General features: G+C 38.5%; 3 protein-coding genes across 5 annotated transcripts; all 3 read right to left on the reverse strand.

Moving 5' to 3' along the window:
• Nucleotides 1-6,336: 6,336 nt before the first annotated feature.
• Nucleotides 6,337-12,091, reverse strand: LOC122026434 (E3 ubiquitin-protein ligase makorin-like). 3 transcript variants are annotated; one of them, XM_042585177.1, is made up of 5 exons: nucleotides 12,004-12,091; nucleotides 10,039-10,126; nucleotides 9,160-9,935; nucleotides 8,130-8,199; nucleotides 6,337-6,824 (listed from the first exon to the last, which is right to left on the reverse strand). In XM_042585177.1, exons 1-5 carry the CDS (start codon nucleotides 12,012-12,014, stop codon nucleotides 6,819-6,821), a joined length of 951 nt encoding a protein of 316 aa, XP_042441111.1. In that variant the 5' UTR covers nucleotides 12,015-12,091; the 3' UTR covers nucleotides 6,337-6,818. The 3 variants fall into 3 exon arrangements, with proteins under 3 accessions (XP_042441111.1, XP_042441109.1, XP_042441110.1); XM_042585175.1 differs by having other exon boundaries at nucleotides 6,337-6,895; XM_042585176.1 differs by having other exon boundaries at nucleotides 6,726-6,911.
• A 405-nt stretch (nucleotides 12,092-12,496) lies between these two features.
• Nucleotides 12,497-14,484, reverse strand: LOC122026433 (tonoplast dicarboxylate transporter-like). Its single transcript, XM_042585174.1, has 4 exons — nucleotides 13,489-14,484; nucleotides 13,320-13,415; nucleotides 12,738-13,248; nucleotides 12,497-12,639 (listed from the first exon to the last, which is right to left on the reverse strand). The coding sequence occupies exons 1-4, from the start codon at nucleotides 14,443-14,445 to the stop codon at nucleotides 12,605-12,607; spliced, it is 1,599 nt and encodes a 532-aa protein (XP_042441108.1). The 5' UTR covers nucleotides 14,446-14,484; the 3' UTR covers nucleotides 12,497-12,604.
• Nucleotides 14,485-14,886: 402 nt separating this feature from the next.
• LOC122027956 (glycerophosphodiester phosphodiesterase GDPDL4-like) lies at nucleotides 14,887-19,369 on the reverse strand. The gene is made up of 9 exons (XM_042586969.1): nucleotides 19,174-19,369; nucleotides 18,309-18,602; nucleotides 17,926-18,041; nucleotides 17,324-17,825; nucleotides 16,674-16,712; nucleotides 16,268-16,555; nucleotides 16,034-16,173; nucleotides 15,422-15,905; nucleotides 14,887-15,344 (listed from the first exon to the last, which is right to left on the reverse strand). The coding sequence occupies exons 1-9, from the start codon at nucleotides 19,274-19,276 to the stop codon at nucleotides 15,049-15,051; spliced, it is 2,262 nt and encodes a 753-aa protein (XP_042442903.1). The 5' UTR covers nucleotides 19,277-19,369; the 3' UTR covers nucleotides 14,887-15,048.
• Nucleotides 19,370-20,022: the final 653 nt, after the last annotated feature.

Here is a 20,022-nt window from a genome sequence, read left to right on the forward strand (position 1 = left end):
TTATTTGCTTTTAGTGCAGAAATTTTAGCATTCATCGCTCCAATCCATCTTTAATCTTTACAGGCCTGCTCATATGTTTCTGGCTCGACCAAGTGAGAAACATTATAGATGAAAGTATGGTGTGAAGGAGAAAGATTACAATATGACACATACCTTGATAATGGGTGTTGAGTGCTAGATTTAACTAAAAGAGATGAGGTAGTGGTTGGCATAGTATGGTTGACTTGATAATCTCGAAGATGGGATGTTGTGCGACTAGGTCTAGTAGATCTCTGGAGTAGTGATTCTGGTTGTAGAGAAATTTCATTTAGCTGATGTGGTCATTCTTGTGTGTTCGGATTGTGTGTAGGTATGATATTGGGTTGGAGGTCAATGTGGCTATGAGTAGGATTATTGACATCTTGTGTAGGTTGAGTGATTAAAGGTATCTCTATGTTGTTATCGACGAGCTTTGGCAAAACTGGTATATCGTCTTGGTCATCATATGTCATGGTTGAATATGGAAAAATATTTTCATAAAATATAACATCTCGAGAAGTAATCATTTTTCCGTCAACCAAATCATAGAGAAGATACCCTTTTTGCCCTGGTGGATACCGAAGAAAAATACAACGTCATGCACGAGCATTGAATTTATTAGTGGGTTGTAGATTTGTGACAAAACAAAGATAACCATAAACCCGTAAGGGGAAATAAGAGGGTATTTTATTATATAATTTTTCATATGGTGTTTTATTTGATAAAAGTTGTGTGGGTAAACGATTAACAAGATAACATGCTACTTTAATGTGTTCCCCCCAAAATTTTAAAGAAAGATTGGGTTGAAAGCGAATGACATGAGCTACATTTAAGAGATAACGATGTTTACGTTCAACTACCCCATTTTGTTGGGGTGTGCAAGTACAGGATCAATTAAAATTGGTGTCATTGCCATCAAAAAAGGTTTGTAAAGAAATAAATTCTAGCCCATTATCATATCTTAATGTTTTGACTTGGCGATTATGTTGTGTTTTGACTCAAGAGAAAAAATTCTTGATGATTGATTGAACTTCTGACTTTTGACGCATGAGATGAATCCAGGTATAACGAGAATAATCATCAACAATTGTCAAAAAATATCTCGCTCCATAATAGGAGTGGATTCTATGGGATCCCAAATATCATAATGTATTAGGTCAAAAGGTTCATGACTGGAAATATTACTAATAGAAACAGGTAAACGAGATTGTTTTGCTAAATGACAAATATCACAAACATTGCTTGATTCTAAAAAAAAATATCTAGAATAGTTTTAGATAATGACCAGAGTGGATGAACAGAGGGATGCCCAAGATGTTTATGCCAGAGGTTGGATGTATGGTTGATGGTGCTGTAAAGGTGAGGGATCGACTTCATTGTAAGGTAATACAAGCCATTACTATGTTTGCCCAACCCAATTGTCTTCTTCGTAGTTAAATCCTGCATTACACAAGAATCAGGGTAAAATGTCACTTTGCAACCTAGAGCCTGTGTAAGTTTGCATTCGAAAGCAAGTCTAACTTGAATTTTGGAACATAGAGTACATTCTCAACAGTCATATTGTTGCTTAATTTCTTAGATCTGATGGATTTTATCTCTGCATGTCCTCCATTTGATAGTTGCACAACAACATGTTTAGAGAAAATTTTAATTGCAGTAGGTGGAGTATTACATACGTGATCAGTAGCACCACTGTCCAAAATCCATGTACTACTTGCATAAATAGAATCAATACCTGACGTATTGATAAGAGGTTCAGTGTTACCAATGTCTTTGCGAAGGAGGGCCATAATTTGATCATATTTTTTTGTTGTCAACTACTTGGTTTCACTCCTCTCCATATTGAGAACAATAGAGAAATTTATAGATTTTTTGCCTTTCGGTTTAATGTCTTTGCCATGATATCTGTACCCCGGAGGAAAACCATGAATATAATAGAAGCAACGATCGATGGTATGCCCATCCATTTCACAGTTGATATAGTAAAGCCTGTTGTTGCCCGTCGAGCGGTGATATTCTGACTCGGTGACCCGTCGAGAACCAATCTGATTTTGTGTTTTGGGTTGTGTAAAATTCACAACATGTCTAGAATTATTTCTGTTGGTCGTCACGTCACTTTGTCTCTCATGTTGTAAAATAAGTGCATGGACCTTCCGGGTGTTGGGAAGAGGATTCATTAAAACTATGGATCCTCGAATAATGGAAAAAGAATCATTCAAACTCATAAGGAATTGCATGACTTGTTCTTTTTCTTCTCTTTCAGCGAAGCCCTTGAGACCACCACAAGTGCAAGTGATTGGGGCGTGGTATGAAGATAGTTAATCCCAAAGAGCTTTAATCTTGGTATAGTAGATTCACACAGATTGGTGTCCTTGTCGAAGTTCCACAATTTCTTGATGAATTTCAAAAATCCGAGTGGCGTTCCCTTGCGAGAATCTATCTTGTAAATCATTCCATACATCAGTTGCAAATTTTGTATAGATAATACTACTTGCAATGTTAGAATCAACAGAGTTAAGAATCCATGAAAGTATCATGTGATTACAACGCTCCCATGTTTGAAATGTATCATGATTTTCTTCCGGCCTCTTGATTGTCTTGTTGATGAAACCAATTTTGTTCTTTGCACTTAAAGTAATGCGCATCGTGCGACTCCATTGCCCATAATTATTTCCTTCGAGTGGTTTGGAGACGAGAATTAGACTGGGGTGGTCGGAATGATACAAAGAGAGAGGATCTGATTGGTTGACTCCCTTCTCCTTCGAGCTTTCTCCCATTATTGTAGTGGAAGTGTATTGTTTTCAGAATATTGCTCTGATACCATGAAAAGTATGAAAGTATGTAGGGAGGAAAGCTATGTTAATTCTATATGTTTGAAATAACAGTCAATTACAAGAATATATACAAATTTCTCAATACATAAAATATAAGGAAACTAAAACCTAATTTAATATGAATTAATTATATAGAATATATTTAGGAAACTACATTAATTAAATTAATTTCGGCAATCAATTAGAATAATTTCTTTAATAATTTCCGTTGTTTGCTTGAAGGTTTTTTTCAAACTCGTGTCCTTCTCTAATTCTGCCAAATGTATCGAACAGAATTTTTCATATTTTTTTTCGTCGGTCGACAAACCGTTCTACATGTCTGGTTAATTTAATATCATTTTTATGGAACAACTCCACGAACACCAAAACAAATTGACAAGCGCACGACAGTCAACTTTCTTAAATTTATGTCCCACACCGCAGTTGATAACCGTTCGGAGGATTGAATCGCTTCATCGTAGTCCCTTCTCATTAGTAATTTCATATCGTGCTGGCGAAAGGTGACGGTGCTACGTAAGAAGATGAGGTAGCATATTCTGGTTACCATATAGTAATTTCATATCGTGTGGCAAGTTGATTCGCACACCTAACATCTCTGTCAATCCGTCTCTAGATAAATACGGAGAAAGTAAATTACGGATGATTATTAACCATTAGTATAGATAGTCAAGATATGAGGAAAGGCATGCGCCGAGTTTCAACCCTAAGACTTCATGTGAAAACATCTCATACCTCAACTACCGCATTGGCCCATCCCAAGACTCCTACCAATCCATCCCAGACCCAACACGAAAAAAATTAAATCACGGATAGCTGCTAGTCCTTGGAATAAGGACTAGCGCATGAGAGAGACATTTACCTCAGCTATATTGAAATTCGAATCACAGATCTTAAGTTCGCTCCATTAGCTACTGATCGTTGGAAAGGTTCGAAGGGGGCATAAGAGAGAGAGGAGGTAGCGTGTTCTCGGTATCACCTAGTAATTTCATATTATGTGGCAAGGTGATTCGCTCACCCCAGGACCCTGTCAATCTGTCCTTAGGTCAATACGGAGAAGGTAAATCACGGAGGGTTACTAAAAATATAATAATCCCAGATAGCCTCATTGACTATCTCTGTAGGTGACCAGTCCAGCTCCATGGAAGCTTCCCACTAACCATCAGGGTAAATCAGGAAGCATACGCGGCAGCCAGCTCAGAAGCTTAGCATCCTTTAGTTGCGTCCTACAAATATGTTGTAGCTAGAATTCGAACCGCGAGTGCCTGGGTGACAACTTGGATGTCCTACCGCGGCACCATAGCCCTGGGAACAAAATTAATAATCTCAGTTAGCCTCATTGACTATCTTTGGGGTGATTGGCCCGACCCTACAGAAGCTTTCCACCAGCCACCAGGATAAATCGGGAAGCACATGCTCGGACACGTCAAATTTCGACCCCAAAATTTCATGTGGTAACACCCTATACCTCAACCATTGCATTGTCCCATCTCTGTCCTAGCGCCTCTACCAATCCGTCCTAGAGCTAAAATAGAATAGGTAAATAATGGATGACTACTAGTCCTTGAAATAGTAACTGGTACATGAGGAATGCATTTACCTCGAGTATATCGAAATTCGAATCATAGATTTTAAGTTGTCTGCGCCTTATTCGCTAGCTACTAGACCATTCCGAGGGGGACATAAGAAGAGGAGGTAGCGTGTTCTGGGTACCACCTAGTAATTTCATATTGTGTGACAAGGCAATCGCTCACCCCTAATATTCCCATCAAACCAAGGCCAACAAGGAGGTAAATCACGGATAACTACTAGCCATTAGTACAGATGGTCAAGGTATGAGGGAAGACAAACTAACACGTGACAAATTTCGATCCCCATACCTCATATAATAACACTTCATAACTCAACTATCGTACTGTCCCATGGCGACTAGTAATTTCATATCGTGGTGGCAAAAAGACAAATATGTTCATCATCGCCCCCGTCAATCTGTCTCAAGGTCAACACAGAGAAGATAATTCACAGGCGACTACTAATCTTTGGAATAGTGACTAGCACATAAGGGATGAATTTACCTTGACATATCAAACCTCAAATCTCGTAATGGTAATATTTCATACACTAGCCACTAGACCATCCTAAAGGATCTAATAATTATATCGTGATGGTAAAAAGATGAATACGCTCGCCCCCATCGCCCCCGCCAACCCGTTCTAGGATCAACACGGGGGAGGTAAATCACGAGCTACTATGATCTAATAATTATATCGTCATCATAGTATATGTTGCTTTATATCAATATACAAAATTGGGCTACAATTTATATCAATATAAAACTTAAATTATTGTATATTTTGTTTTTTATTTATTATATTTTGAAGAAAAACCCACCTAATTTTCTCATAAAATTATATTGAAAATCTCCGCAAGAAGGTCAGTAAATAAGTCCAACAATGGCTATGCTACTTGTACGTTGCACTACAGATTTAATTCTTCATAAAACTTTGACAAGAGTTAGAAGTAAAGACATGACGCAACAATTAAGATATAGCAAGCAAAAAACGAGTGTCACGATTCAATCCTCTACTAAGGACATATGCTATTTAGTGAAAAAATTTAGGTTAGGTAAACGTGGACTGAAATGTCCATAGTAGAAAAAGTACTTCATAATTGAAATATCGATTCAGTATTGTACAGTCTTACAAGGACAATGAAGACCACAAAGATTCGCTACCACTGGCTTATTATAATACTTCCGTGATTTATCTTACGAATCGATGAAAAACTTTTATCAAATTGAATCAGTCGTCTCCAGATTAATTGGATCGTAAAAATTGAACACATGTTATAAACAATAATAATAAAATAAATAAATAAACTTTTGAAATTGAACATTGTTTATTCATCCTTTTAGTTGGGTTATAACATTTATAATTTAAGATAAAAAATTACTTTATTAAATTTTGATATTTATTTTTTATTATATAATATATCAACTATCTTATTTTTTTTCTCTTACCTTTATAATATTAAATAATAAAATTCATTTTTAAAATTTAGATACTTATCATAAATACTAAATTTAGAAAATAAATAAAATAACTATAAATTTTTTTTTAACTATCCTTAACTGATATCGTATATTTCCTGATTTATCTTGATGATCGATATCGCGCATATTTCTTGATTTACCTTGATAATCGATAGTCAAAACACCCCATATATGCCAGCATCTACTATTAGTTATTATCATTAATTTATTAGACGGATAATTAACGTGGTAATTATGCCATATATTCTAAGAAATTTAAGCACAATGACACCAACAATTAAAGGTAAGGCGGAAATAAAATATTACGCATGAACATGTTGGAAGCAACCAAACATATTTTATGTATTAGATTAAGTGTATGCCATGTAGCATGCTTAGTTGGTAAACGGCAAGCAATCTAACAAAGGTCCTGTGCACTGAAAAAGTACACAAGAATTACAAATAATCATGTATAATCGGAGATTATAAAGCATATAATTATCACTACATGACATGAAAATACATCCCAGCCACAAGCTTTTTATAGCAGCGCAGAGGTGAAGTAATTCTCACATCTAAATTCTTTTTCAGAGTGTGCTGATTGTTGCGCAACAAGGCATATAGCAGCACATCATAAATCATCCAGGAATAGCTATTGCTCAAAATAGGTAACAAATGGGGTGCCACTGGATTTGAACATGAACTCATGGACAAACCCTACTCCGTGACTAAACACCAAGGATGCACAATGGGGCTAAATATCTTCATCACTTGTTCCTTCTTCATCCATGTGCATAAGAAAGAAACTCATTGCTAATAAATCGCCAAGATCATCATCATTAGCTAGATCCTCCAATTCCTCATCAAGATCTAACATGGAAGCAAGGTTAGCTAACTCATAGTTCGTGACTAGTCGGTCCACTTCCTCCACTAGTTGTCTAGACCTGTATGGACGAGGCCTATCTCTGTTAGATCTATCAGGATTCCGCCTACTTGCATTTGGTCGAATAGTATGCTGAAAAAGTGAATACCTATAAGCCCAATTTAATCATAATTGGAAAAAAAAAATCAGAATGCATAATCATTCAACAATTCGCTGGCCACTAAATAAATTGCTGGTCTTGTGTAAGGAGCATAAAAGAAATACAAGATATAAAGTAAATGATGATGAATCTTCATGTTAATATGTTCCAACATAGAAAAAAATCTCATCAGTGCACCTGATTAACTAATCTAACATCTGACATGCAATGGAAATATATGTAAGAGTAGCTACATAGAATTTTCAGTTGTTCGTATGTAAGTAGGAATGACACTCCTAACAAAAACAAATGTTAAATTAGAATTTATCAGCAACAATTAGTAGTTAGTAGCAAGGGATAAATATTATGCAAGAATTTTCAGTTTGCTAATAGAAATGGTATTGCAGCAAGAGCCAAAACACCATGTGTTCAAATATAAATGTATTAGGCCGATCCATTCCTTAACTGGAGAAGTGGTCAGACAATCAAATTTAAAAAATGATACCAAAAAGTAAAATGTTAGAAATAAAAACAACTCTGAATGTGGTATTTAATATCTTAGTTTGGTTTAACAAATCAAAACTCAAGCATAAAAGACAGATTGTTGTCCTCGAACCCATGGTGGTATATGAACCAAAGTCACCAAAACAACTCAAACACTGACAATCACATCCAAAGCTACAAAACATCACAACAGGAGCAAGATGCGGGATAAGGACAGGATGAACATCACAACACTATTGTGCATAAAAGCTTAGGCTGATCAACTTTACATTGAGTATCCGTAGACAACATACATTGAGTTTTGCATCATGTTTTAAAAAAATTATGTGTTTACCCTGAAAATTTTAGATTCTAAAAGGTCTTTAAACAATAAGAATTCATAGTTTTGCATGTACAGATTTGCAATTTTGAAAAAAAAAAATGTATACCTAAGACATGATCGAACAACTTAGAAAACTCTCAATAAGTTATTAATCATCATTCTGCAGACTTGATTGCACATTGCTTTCCATCTTTGTTTACTAAACATAGAATTCACAAGTTTACTAAGCTTTCTGTTGTAAAATGTGTTGAACTTTTTTTGTATGCAATGGATTGCAAACATGGGATCGCAGAAAAAACACCAAGAAGTTCCACGCTTTGTTGGGAACAAATAATTTTGAAGATAACAAAAGCAATCCATCGAACACTAATGTGATAGAAAATATAATCAAGGGTTATTACCTTGTAGAAGCAGATAGCTCCAAAGGGGCAAGTTCCATTTCCAAAATCAAAATATTTGCAGTCAATTGACCTGCCAAAGGAAGAGCATAAATATACGGACAATTTCCACAGTTAGGCTAATCAGACTCATTTGTGGTTGTATAATGAGATTTGCAAATGAAATGTAACTAACAGTGGTACAAAAACAATGGAGAAATTTTAAAAGAAATTAATTAAGCAGAAGTAAGAATAATAAAGCTCCTTCTGAGGCAAAGTTCTATTGCTCTATTTTCCAAAAATAAAATGGAAACTAATGATGTAGACAGTAACTTTCAACAGAGTTAGAAAAAAGTACAGTCAAGAGGTTAAAGGGCAAATAACCTAACAAGGAACTCAAGGTTGATTTGCATAAAACAAGGCCCGCTTATTTTTAGGAACTTGGGAAACACTGGGCAAAATTCCAAATTGACTCCTACAAATTAACTTCAAGGTCACGGACAAAAATATTAAGCAAACGAGAAAACTCCCATAACTTTGTTAAGCTCAAGCACTTGGCTAATACTCTTAAACTCAATTTAAACTTAACCCACTCATCTAACCCTATAGCCCACAACTATAATATGGAACTAAACAAGGGTGCCGTAGAATACAGAGTAACTGTTAGTAGTTCAGATCTATAACTAGAGTAGGTTTTGATGACAATAATTGGGAATATTCCAAAATTATCTTTTATCAATGATATGGCAAGGTAGATTTTGAGGTCATGAGTCTATGAACTACTACTTTAACTAGAAAATTTTGCTACTGATGTTTCCACATAAGAATAGAATATTAAGCTAAGATGAATTTCAGAAACATGTTCTTCTATCATTCGCTTACTTTTAAAATCCTATGCAGTGAAAACAAGGGAACTTACAGGACTATTAAGAAAAGAAAAACGGAACTCCAGCATGAAAGCTTGAAAATTATGATATTCATGAACAAAAAATGCCCAACCAATGCAAATAAGAATGAAATTGAACATGCATGCAGATAAATCAAATTGGCATACTTGAGTTTCCTTTTGTAGTTATCAATAATCTCTTGTTTTTCTTCACTTGTGGAGAACCATGTTGTGCTGGGAATGACAAAATATGAATGCTGCCTGCAAACAGGGCAGGCTCTTAATGCAGTGTTCAAATCAATGCCAGAAGACGGAGAGTTACTACGCCAATTCCGAATGCATTCAATGCAGAATGGATGGTCACACTCTGGTAATATTCCAAACTTCCGCTGAGTAATTGTGGGTTTAGAGAGTACCCGTTCTAAGCAAATACTGCATTCTATTTCCTTACTGTACTTCAAAGTTTCAAGAACCTCCTTGTTTCTCTGGCAAGACTCTATGTGTTTGTCTCTTTCTTCTTGTCGAAATGGATGCAAGCAATGTTTACCGCAAATAGAACACAACTCTCCATGAATACGATGACAATTTTCACCATGAGGACAACTACCAACGTGGTTAAAGGAACAAAGTGGTAGATCAGATGGCCTGCTATGAGCAGAAACATGGATATCCACATTAGAACTAATCGCCTGGTTTTGCGCACCTTCGTGAGGTGTATGAGATTGGCTCGAAGTTGGCAAAACAGTTGGAATAGTAAAAGCTTGACTGGTGTCTCGATTCCTTAAATCTCTTGATGGAAAAGCATCTTGAGAAGAACTTGATTCTATTTGAGAGCAAGATTCTGAGGATACTGCTACAGAAGTTTCATGTCCAGAAACTATGACATGGTTATATCTACAACTAGGGCCATAGTTGCAGAGCCCCTTTTGATAAAAGGTACATACCTGCAATCACAAATACAGAGAAAAGGATTATATCATTGCACTAAACACCTTAGGACCAGAAATTAGACGGAAAACATAGGAATAAACTATTGCGATAACTTACTTTGTTAGGTTGATGCCTCCAGTCATGTGAAAAATTGCAACTCTCTCCCTTCAAGCATGTTCCACGTCCAAAGTACTTGCAAAAAACCCTGTGTTCAAGAAAGAACAAAAATACGCCATTTGTATTTACAACAGTGCTGAGGTGTTAGTAAGCAAACTTATGACATGATGCTTCTTACATATAGAAAGAAACATAATTAACTAGGATATAATAATCACAATACACCAATAATAAAGATCATCTGTCAAGCATATGTTACAATCGCAGCATCCACTGATTGTCTACCCTAATTCTTCAAAGCTTAAAAATAGACATGGAAAACCACAACACCACATGCCTGAGAAATAGCTACAGTTAACCAACAATGTGAAAATCAAGTACAAATCACTATGGAGGATTAAAATGAAACACTAGTTCCAAATTCTATATTGAACTTCACAGCCCACTATGACTAGTAGAAGGTTCCTTCCTGCAACTGGCTAGGATTCCCATAATGTAACCCCCAACCAGCAATATTGCAAATGGTTAAACATTAATATACATATAAATAAAGAAATCTAAGTTTCCTAGTTATTGACACTATGAGATCAACTAAAATCTAACATAAAACTGCTACGTTTTAAAATTGGTAATTTTCTATAGCCTTACACTTAGATTATGTCAACTATCACTCTGCTTTAGAACTTTATAAGTAGAAGCTAATCATGCTTTATGAATCAGAAAAACTGGAAGACTTCCAGGGTCAAAAATTGACAAGTATTCAACCCATTTACTTATGTTAAATGGTAATAATAATTCCAATGAGTATGCTGAAACAATGTTGTGATAGCTTGCCAATATGAGTAGGAAAATTTTCATACTGGCGTCAGTTGGTGTCTGATAAACTCAGACCAAATGATGGTTGGACATTGATGTGAATGGATGCTCAGAGGTAGGAGCATGCCAGTATCGTGCACCTTTGTTGGTATTGACAATAGCTCCCTTGTATAGCTGAACGCTGGCTAGATGACTAGTTATGATGTCCACCAAACAACAAACTTTAATCTTTACGAGAGGAGCCCCCTATCCCATCAAGTCATAGCTAATCCCGAAGTAACCAATTGACTAACATATTATAACTATGGATCAATCCAAAAGAGGCTTGCAGGAAGGAACTCAATATTGTAGCAAACTCCCTGATTCAGACATGATCTTAACTCCTTTCACCAACTTAAACATCAAAATAGTAAAAGGCTCCAGCTTTATGCCGGTGCCATTCCTGAATTTCTCTCCTAGTAAAGGGTGGAGAAAGAGTCCCGTGTCAGGTTTATCCCAAACCTAGAAGTTATTTAATCCCACAAGGATGCAGACCTTAACAAAGTTTGACTCAACAACCTTCTGATTCCCATCTCCATTATCATCCTCCTTCTCTACTTATGGTTTGAAATATGCTGTGTCTCTTAACGGTTAAATTCCTGCAATAACTATTAGATTGCAACTTGTAGAAAATACACAATGCCCATCGTATAATAAGGGAAATCAACTTACTAGGTTTAGTTTTTCACAAGAAACTACAATATCAATCAAATTGGGAGCATCGAACGATTTCACCTGGAAAAGCTCCTATCCCACAAAGACGAACATTTCATGCAAAAAAAAATGTATGGTCCACATGTCATGCCACGAGCATTCGGGACACCAAACCAAACACCCTAGAAATTTCAAGAAAGCTAGCAACATCATCTGATCACCCTCCAAAATCAAAGCAAATAGCCAGATACCTAACCCTAAATATTCTACAAAGAACAAAAACATGATTGTATTCTTTTCTCAGCGAGGCGCAGGCCCATCTAATCCAAGGGGGAAAAAAGTAGAACACTTCGAAGACGCATCAAAGAACAAAAAAGAGAAAATGATGAAGAAAGGTTGGCAGCCACAATATTTCGATTGAATACGATCATAGGCGCGAAAGGGAAACGGCATCACCTTCTCGGCATCGCTGGAAGAGCAGAGAACGCGATCGGAATTGAGAAAGTATGAAGTGGGAGATGGTTTACTAAATTTACTTATTAGGGTTCGAGGCGATCCAGGAAATTACCCTCCTCTTTAATAATAATTACGAAACTATCGGCAGACCGCAACGGTTGTCAGTCCATCGTGTAATTAATGTCTCAGCCAAGGGTAAATAGACTGGTGAGGTGGTCGGCTTAAAAGACCTGAGATTATGGTGTACCAACGCTGAGCTGGGTAAAAGTTATACCACGCTAACGGACGTGGTCCCCGGTTGTGTTTGTGCGGAAGATAAGTTGGGTACGTTTTGGGGTTCCATTGTTGGAGAGAAGACAGAGGCGAGCGGAAGGGATTGACTCATTGACTGCAAGGACTTGTATTTTAGGAAAGGCTTAATTTTGCCTTGCCATCCTGTGAACGGATAAAACAGACTGTATAAATATTTAAAATGGTTTTATATAAAAATGATGCCTTAAAAACATGAACTGATTACTGATATTAGACACGGAATTCCAACTTCCCAACAAAGAAAAGCAATTGCAGGAAAATCTCTGTTCTTCGCTGAGACATCGATTGATTATGGTTGCTTGTTTGTCTTGAAAACAAATGCTCCTGCTTTCATCAAACAAAAAAAAAATTAGACCTCCGGAAATCAAGCAAGCTATACGTAATTAAGTCAGTGAAGGATGGAGAAGAGAAGCCGCCTTCACCTAGCGTCGGCATCAGCAACGACAAAGCCACAACGCCGGCAATCTTCAACGCCGCGCCCGCCTTGATCATGTCCTCGATCCTGATGCGCCCCGTCGCGAACCCCACCACGTTCGGCGGTGTGCTTGTCGGCAGCAGAAACGAGAACTGAGCCCCGATGGCCCCCGGCACCATCAGCAGCAGAGGGTGCACCCTCATGGTCTTAGCCAGCTCCACCAGTAGCGGGAGCACCAGCGTGGTGGTGGCGTTGTTGGACGTGAACTCCGTGATGGCGGCGCTGATCAGGCACGCCACCGGCGTGATGGCCAAGTAGGGAGCGCCTTTCAGGAAGTCAAGGCCGGCTGAGAGGACGTCGGTAAGGCCGCTGGTCCTCACGCCGCTGGCGATCGCGAACCCGGCGCCGAGGAGGAGGATGATGTTCCATGGAAGCTTCTTGCACTTGCTCCAGTCCATCAGCATTTCTCCCTCGTTCTTTTTGCTCGGAATTATGAACAAGAAGGTTGCCATCAGCACCTGTTGTTGAACTGTTGTTGTTAATTAAATGCCCTCAATTTCAAACTTTCTCAAAAAACTAGGTTTCTTACGCTGACAGTGCCATCGCCAACATGGCCATGGAAGAGGGAACCCCATCCTGGAACATCATTGGTTATTCTCCTTGTCATCCATAACACAACGAGCAACTGCAGAAAAACATAGTCAGAGAAATTTAATTTCACTCTTTTTAATCAACTAATTAATCTAATCAGAACATACGCCGAATATTAGCAGAATCATCCTCTCAGCAAAAGCCATAGGACCTAACAATTCAAGCTCCCTCCTCAGATGATTCCTGTCCAGGTAAGCCGACAGTTCCTTGTCTGAATTCTTGGAGCAGTAGAGGAAACAGAGGATGCTCAACAAGACGAAGAACATAAACAGAGCCAGTGGGAATCCGAAGAAGAGCCATGTGCTGAAGCTGATCTGCTCTGCCTCAGGGAAGTAGCTCTCCCACATTCCGGCCAAGATGAGGTTTACTCCCGTGCCGGTCAAGGTTGCCATTCCTCCGATGGTAGCAGAGTAGACGACCCCGAGTACCACCGCTTTGCTGAACTGCTTCACCTCCGGGCACGCTTCGTCACCGTCGGGTAACCGCTGCAGTACTCCAGTGGCCACCGGCATCATCATCAAGGCCGCGGCGGTGTTGTGCATCCACATGCTCATGAAGACAGTGGTGCCGCAGATGCCCAGTAGAAGCAGCTTCGTGTTGAGAGGATCGCCACAGAACAACGAAGTAACATTTAGAGCAAGTCGACGGTGGATGTTGTAATGCTCGACGGCCAGAACAATTATGAAGCTTCCGAGCACGAGGGCGATGATGTCGTCCATGTAAAACTTCGCCACCTCGTCGGCAGAAGAAATTCCGAAGATGGGGAAGAGGAAGAGCGGTGCCATGGAGGTGACGGCCATCGGGACGGCCTCTGTCATCCACCACAGGAACACCCACGAGAGCACCGCGAGCATGTTCCGGCACAACGGCCGGCCACCGACATCAACGAAGAAGAAGATTAGCATGCATGATACAGGGCCGGAGACTATGCTGAGGCTCTTCAACGTGAGAACCGAACGGAAACGGTGGTGAAAGCTCGGTGGAGATTGATGGAGAGGAAGAAGTGGAGTCTTCTGCTCATCCACCGCTGGAAAGCTCGAGGATTTCAGAGACGATCCAGCCATCGGAAGAAACCCAATTGCGGAAGATTAAAATTAAAGGAATCGGATGTGTTCAATATATAGTTCTTCGCTGGATAGATTAAGAACTCTATAGTAAGTGAATGCATTTTTAATAAATTTCGTTGACGATAATATTAGGAAACAAATAAATATTCTTTAATAATAACTACTTTCTAATAATTAAAAAATGATTAAATATTTTCTAATAATAATTATTCTATAATAAAAGCTTCCTCTATTTACACAAATTTATTGATATGGATGATGAGTCACCAATCCTTGTAGTGATTTCATTATGTACACGCCATGTCAAGAGGTCAACAAGATATGTATGAATTGTTACTTGATAGATTGGGATTCAATTATTGCTAAGATGATGTCAGTTCATTTGTGACCGGTAATTTTACTTGTTTGAATGAAATTTGTGGAGTTAGAAAAATGCTCTGACCAAAAAATGCATACTAATTTACGGAATACTTTACAAGTAATACATTAGCATGAATAGGAGTTTGAATTTTGAAACCCAACAACAAAGCAAGAATAATTATCATAATATCATGCAAAAAGAATAGCTAGCCTCAGAGAAGCATCAAAATGTAACAAAACTCAGGCAAGGATAGCAGCAGAGAGGATTGTTGCTAATGAGGTGAAGATTGAAGCCATCAGTTGCAGTGCATTTGAGGGTTGCGTAGGAGGAGATGCCGTGACAGCCGAGGGGGCCGGCGCATGCCTTGGGGACACGGGAGGAAGAGGCGGCTCCACCACATCCGAGTCATTGAGGACGGGCATTGGAGCCAGTGCCGGTGGCATTCCTTGTGGCGCAACAAGTTGCAGCAAAGCGCCGCCTTGAACAGGAGACATGAAGTTTGGGGCATTAGTCCCCATGTTCCTACAGGAGTTTCCTGCATAAACAAAGATTCACAATCACATGTCATAACCTGATTGGTATAAAAGAAGGATGTCAAAGAATGCTGCATACTTTTATAACGTGCAGCGGTTGCTGGGAAATCGGTGATGATGCCGTCCACTCTTACCCCCTCGACATAACTATTGATCTCTACGGTTGCGTCGGAGAAGAAGTCCCACGGCTGGGCTACAAATTCGTTGCGAAACACGTACACGTAAACGGCGAGCCCTGCAGCCTGAAACTTGGGGACAATGTCTGTTGGCTTCGTTATGAACTGAGCCGATTCAGGGTAAACGGATTGCCTGTCGATGGCCACAGCATCAGCAAACTTCTTAATATCAGCTAATGTCGAAGAATCTGCGCCGCGAATGGACTCGTCCACTTGGTAGACGAGCGTGTAGTTGGTTTTCTCTTGGAATTCTATGAGAACCGAGCTGTTAGTAGACATGATCATAACTTGAAGAGCAGTCTGATTGTCGTATCCCGCAACTTGTAAGGCAGAGATGACAGCATCAATCACGCCATAGCCTAATTGTTCCACCATAAATGTTGCATGCTGCAGACCGACAAGGTAACAAATTTGTTAGATTGAAACGGCTGTAAGTAATTCTTCATTCATGCAGGATTTCAAAATCTGATCTTGATTGGTTTAGATTCTGTGTTTTTTTCGATTTTCTCTCTCACCTCTATGTTGATCAGGATTCCAGCAATAGGCTTGCCTTTGGCAAAAGATAGAAAATCAGATAATCTCATGAAGGTTCCGGCATTAGCAGACCGTGGATTTCTGACTAAAGAATATCTGAGCTCTGGGCTGGAAATTTTGGCTGCAACACACAGAGGGGGAGTATATTATTTTGAATTAGAATCATATAGCATTAAAACAGATATTGATGGATGATCATGAAGATTAACTCTTACGTTGCAAATTCATTTGAATTTCATCCCATGTGAGATTGAAGGTGAAAATTCCTTGAGTGTCTTGAACCTCAGGGATACTGGAAAAGCGATTAGCGAAGGGTGAATTAGTGACTGTAGTATCAGCTACCAGGTCTATAGAACTCATGCATATAGCGATTCCATCTTGTGTAACTTGGATAGGGCAATCAATGAAATTAACACCACCATCCACTGCTTTCTGATAGGCCAAATCAGTACAGTCTGGGTAGTCTCCACTGCCCCCGTTGTGTGAGATAATCAATGGAGTGCCTGAGAACAGGAAAGCAAAAAAAGAAAAAAAAAAGAGTAAAAATACTATAAACTGAATTTAGGTAAAAAAAAAAACTTATTTCTAGCTGACTAGGTAGAAACATAATTGCCGGCTTACCATGATTGATAGAACTTATATTTAAATGAGAAAAACAATCTGCAAGGAATGAAATGGTATCAGTAAGATATAAAAGAAAACAACACTTGTAGTCTGTCCAAAGAGAATATAGCATACAATGTTGATCTTATTTAAAAAGATGTTTTAAGTTAATTCAGCAAACATGAGCAGTTCGTTTGAGTCATTGTTTATCTCACAAGAATCTTTATATAGAAAAATAGCAATACTTCAGGATTACAACTATAAATACTAACATACTGTTTCCAGCTTCCATGTTTTTGTAGAAATTGATTACAATGTTCTTCGATAATCTTTACAACTTTAAACAATGATTTTTCGCATGAAGCTAAAACAATTCATCTCCTGCGCAATACTGACATTACGATGGACTAATTAGGCTAACACTATCTATAAATATATACCTAAAAATCATATATGGAATCTTGTACTAATTGATTAAAGCTGTCCATTTTAACACAGATGAATGAAGAATGAAATTTTATGTCATTCTTCTGAATTTACAATTCGATAAGTGAATTTAGTTCCAATAAAGCAGGCAACAAGCAATCCAATCAACAATTGTCAACTTATTCTGAGTAATTAACAGGTGATAAATGCAGACTTTAACGTACACAAAGCAGGAAAGGTACCTCTTGCTTCTGATGGAGTTACAGGAAAATCTGTTACTACTCCATCAACAGAGAAAACACCATTGTCAATGAAAGCAAGGTATTCAGCTAACGGATCATAGCTATAGTTGTAGCTCAAGGTGTGATCGTTTGCAAAATCTGCTGCATAAATTTCCAACCCAGCTCTGTGGGCATCCAAGACAAGGGATGAATAAGGTAGCATATAATTATCAGCTGTTACTGGCCAGATGAAACTCTTTGGAACAAGGATTCCAGAAGCAAATGTCTTGATGAACGTAAGATTATTAAGCAGAGAACCATATGTTTGATCTGTTGATGGTTCAGATATACTTTGGTCAAGAAAACGAAATATTAGTTTTGTATTGCTGCGGCTAAGCATTGGTGCTATCCTGCTCAGGAAAGCCAGCTCTGGAGAGGAAACATAGTCCACAGGAACACGCCTTGACACATCAAGCACATAGGTTGTCATGTTTAAATTATGTTGAGCATAGAAAATATCATGCTGCATAATATGACCATCAAAATTTCAGATCGAAAACAACTAAAGCAGAGTCACCATCACATGGAAGAGTGCATATGAATGTCTAGAAGCCTTGCCATACCTGTATGTTCAACCATAGGCCCGGGGGGTTGAAATTTCTAGCCACATCCTCAACAGCAAGTATGCCGTAATTGTTAGAGTCAAATGCGTCGCTTCGCGAATAAATTGCCTGTATTACTGCAGGGATATAAGTTAACAACATGATCCAAGATAGAGTTATACTGCAGAAAGCATAATTCTCCAATCTAATACTATTTTTCTACAATCAGACTTTATAATCTCCTTTTGAATGAACAAAGGATATCCTACACTAGAGTGAAAGCCACCATTTACTACATTGTGCAAAATACATGATCAAAACTGCTCCTACTTTCTAAATTCTGAGGATATTCACAGTGATAATGGTTAAATGTGACAAAAATAAGCAAAACCTTTAGCACTTACAAGAAACGTTTGATAGGTCGTTCATGGTATAATCCACAGAAAACCAGCCTGTTGTGTTCACGCCATTGACAAGATAATCGCTTTGCCCGGTCTGATAGAAATATGCAATATTAGTGCAATTATCTAACTTCACATTTGGTATACAAACTCCAACACCGTCTTTGGTCAATTGTACATCGCACCACAATACTGTGTCAGATGAACTTGTGAGAGGAACAAAATTGTAGGCATCGGAACTGGAATCAGGAAATAACCCTGAGAAACCTCCCTTAGCTACTATCGCAGGGGCATTACCTGCCACATGGAAATAACTTAGCTTTAGCAAATAGACATTCAAAGTTGAAACATAAATGGAATATCTATCCTTGTTCAGGTGTAGAATACTTGGTAAAAGATTCCTCAAAAATGAATATTCAATAGAAGATTGTGATTAAAAAGGATATAAGAACCTAGCCCTATTATTCACTTTGATCTCTAGCAAAAAAAGTTAATCATAGACAAATACTTGCTCACATTGCAATGAGTAGTAAGAAACTAACCAAAGAACTTATAGGATAACACTAAATGAGGTTATTTTACATCTAGAAAAGCAAATATTAGAAATGAAACTAGATTCCCTTTCCTTGGCAAGAGCCACAAGCTATAGAGAAGGGGAACAGGAAAATCCCTAAACTTTCTCTCATTTGCCCTATTGAAACAAAGCAAGCAGACAATTGCCTCAACGCAAAACGAGGTATAATAGAGTTCCTGAAAACAAAGCAGGGTAGTTTCCGCAGAATTGACAAACATTTTTTCTTTCGCGTGCTGTACGCTGCAGTACATGAACTCGACGGACTTCGGAACCAACGAGAGGTAGAGAGATTACCGGACAATGTCAGCCAAGTGGAGGAATTCTGAGCGATGACAACACCCAGTTGTAGCAAGAGCAGTACTCCAGTGGCAGAGAAAAAACCCTGCACCCTCCCCATTGCCCCCAACAAAAGCCAAGCACCTAAAAAACCTTTTCGCGGAATTAGGAATGCAGAGAGAGAGAGAGATTATTTGTGGCAGCTTCCAATTCCTTCTGCACTTTGTTTATATATAACAACATGGAGAGATATATTTATATATTCAAGATCAAGCATGGTTTGACTTGGAAATTCGTTTACGTGTTTAAATTTCTTTGTTTTGTAGATAACAGCTGTGCATGACCAGAGCTGAAAACTACTGCAACCGCGTTGCCTTCCTTTGTTGAAATGATATTTTATTCTATAAAATCCAACATCTATCATACATGCCAAGCGCACATCATCCAGATCGATGAGAAAGTTCATGCCGTTGCGCTCGACATGTTCAGCACTAGTCATAAACTAAGTTTTCCTACAGCAATAAATATTCAACTGAAATCAAAGCAAAGAAGTCTCAAAAAGCAGCCATGTTTCAGCAAGCAATTTATTGTTATTATTTATCATCAATAAAACTCTTCTAAGCTTTTTTGGGGCAATCGGATTAGCACGGCGTGACAGCCACAGGCCCAAGCTAGATCCTGGCCCAGCTCAGCCTTAGTTAAAACCTAAGCACAAATTAATAGCATGACAAAATTTTACTGTTGAAGGATTTCTCCAAGTTAAGGGCAGGACAGGGACATTCTTGGTCCTTGCCATGGTCTCGTCCCCGCACCACTCGCACCCACGCAACGTTGTCGGGTTTGGATCCCCCAAGCTCCAGCCAGAGC

The sequence above is a fragment of the Zingiber officinale genome, chromosome 10A, assembly GCF_018446385.1.
Source record: "Zingiber officinale cultivar Zhangliang chromosome 10A, Zo_v1.1, whole genome shotgun sequence".
Taxonomy (NCBI): Eukaryota; Viridiplantae; Streptophyta; class Magnoliopsida; order Zingiberales; family Zingiberaceae; genus Zingiber; species Zingiber officinale.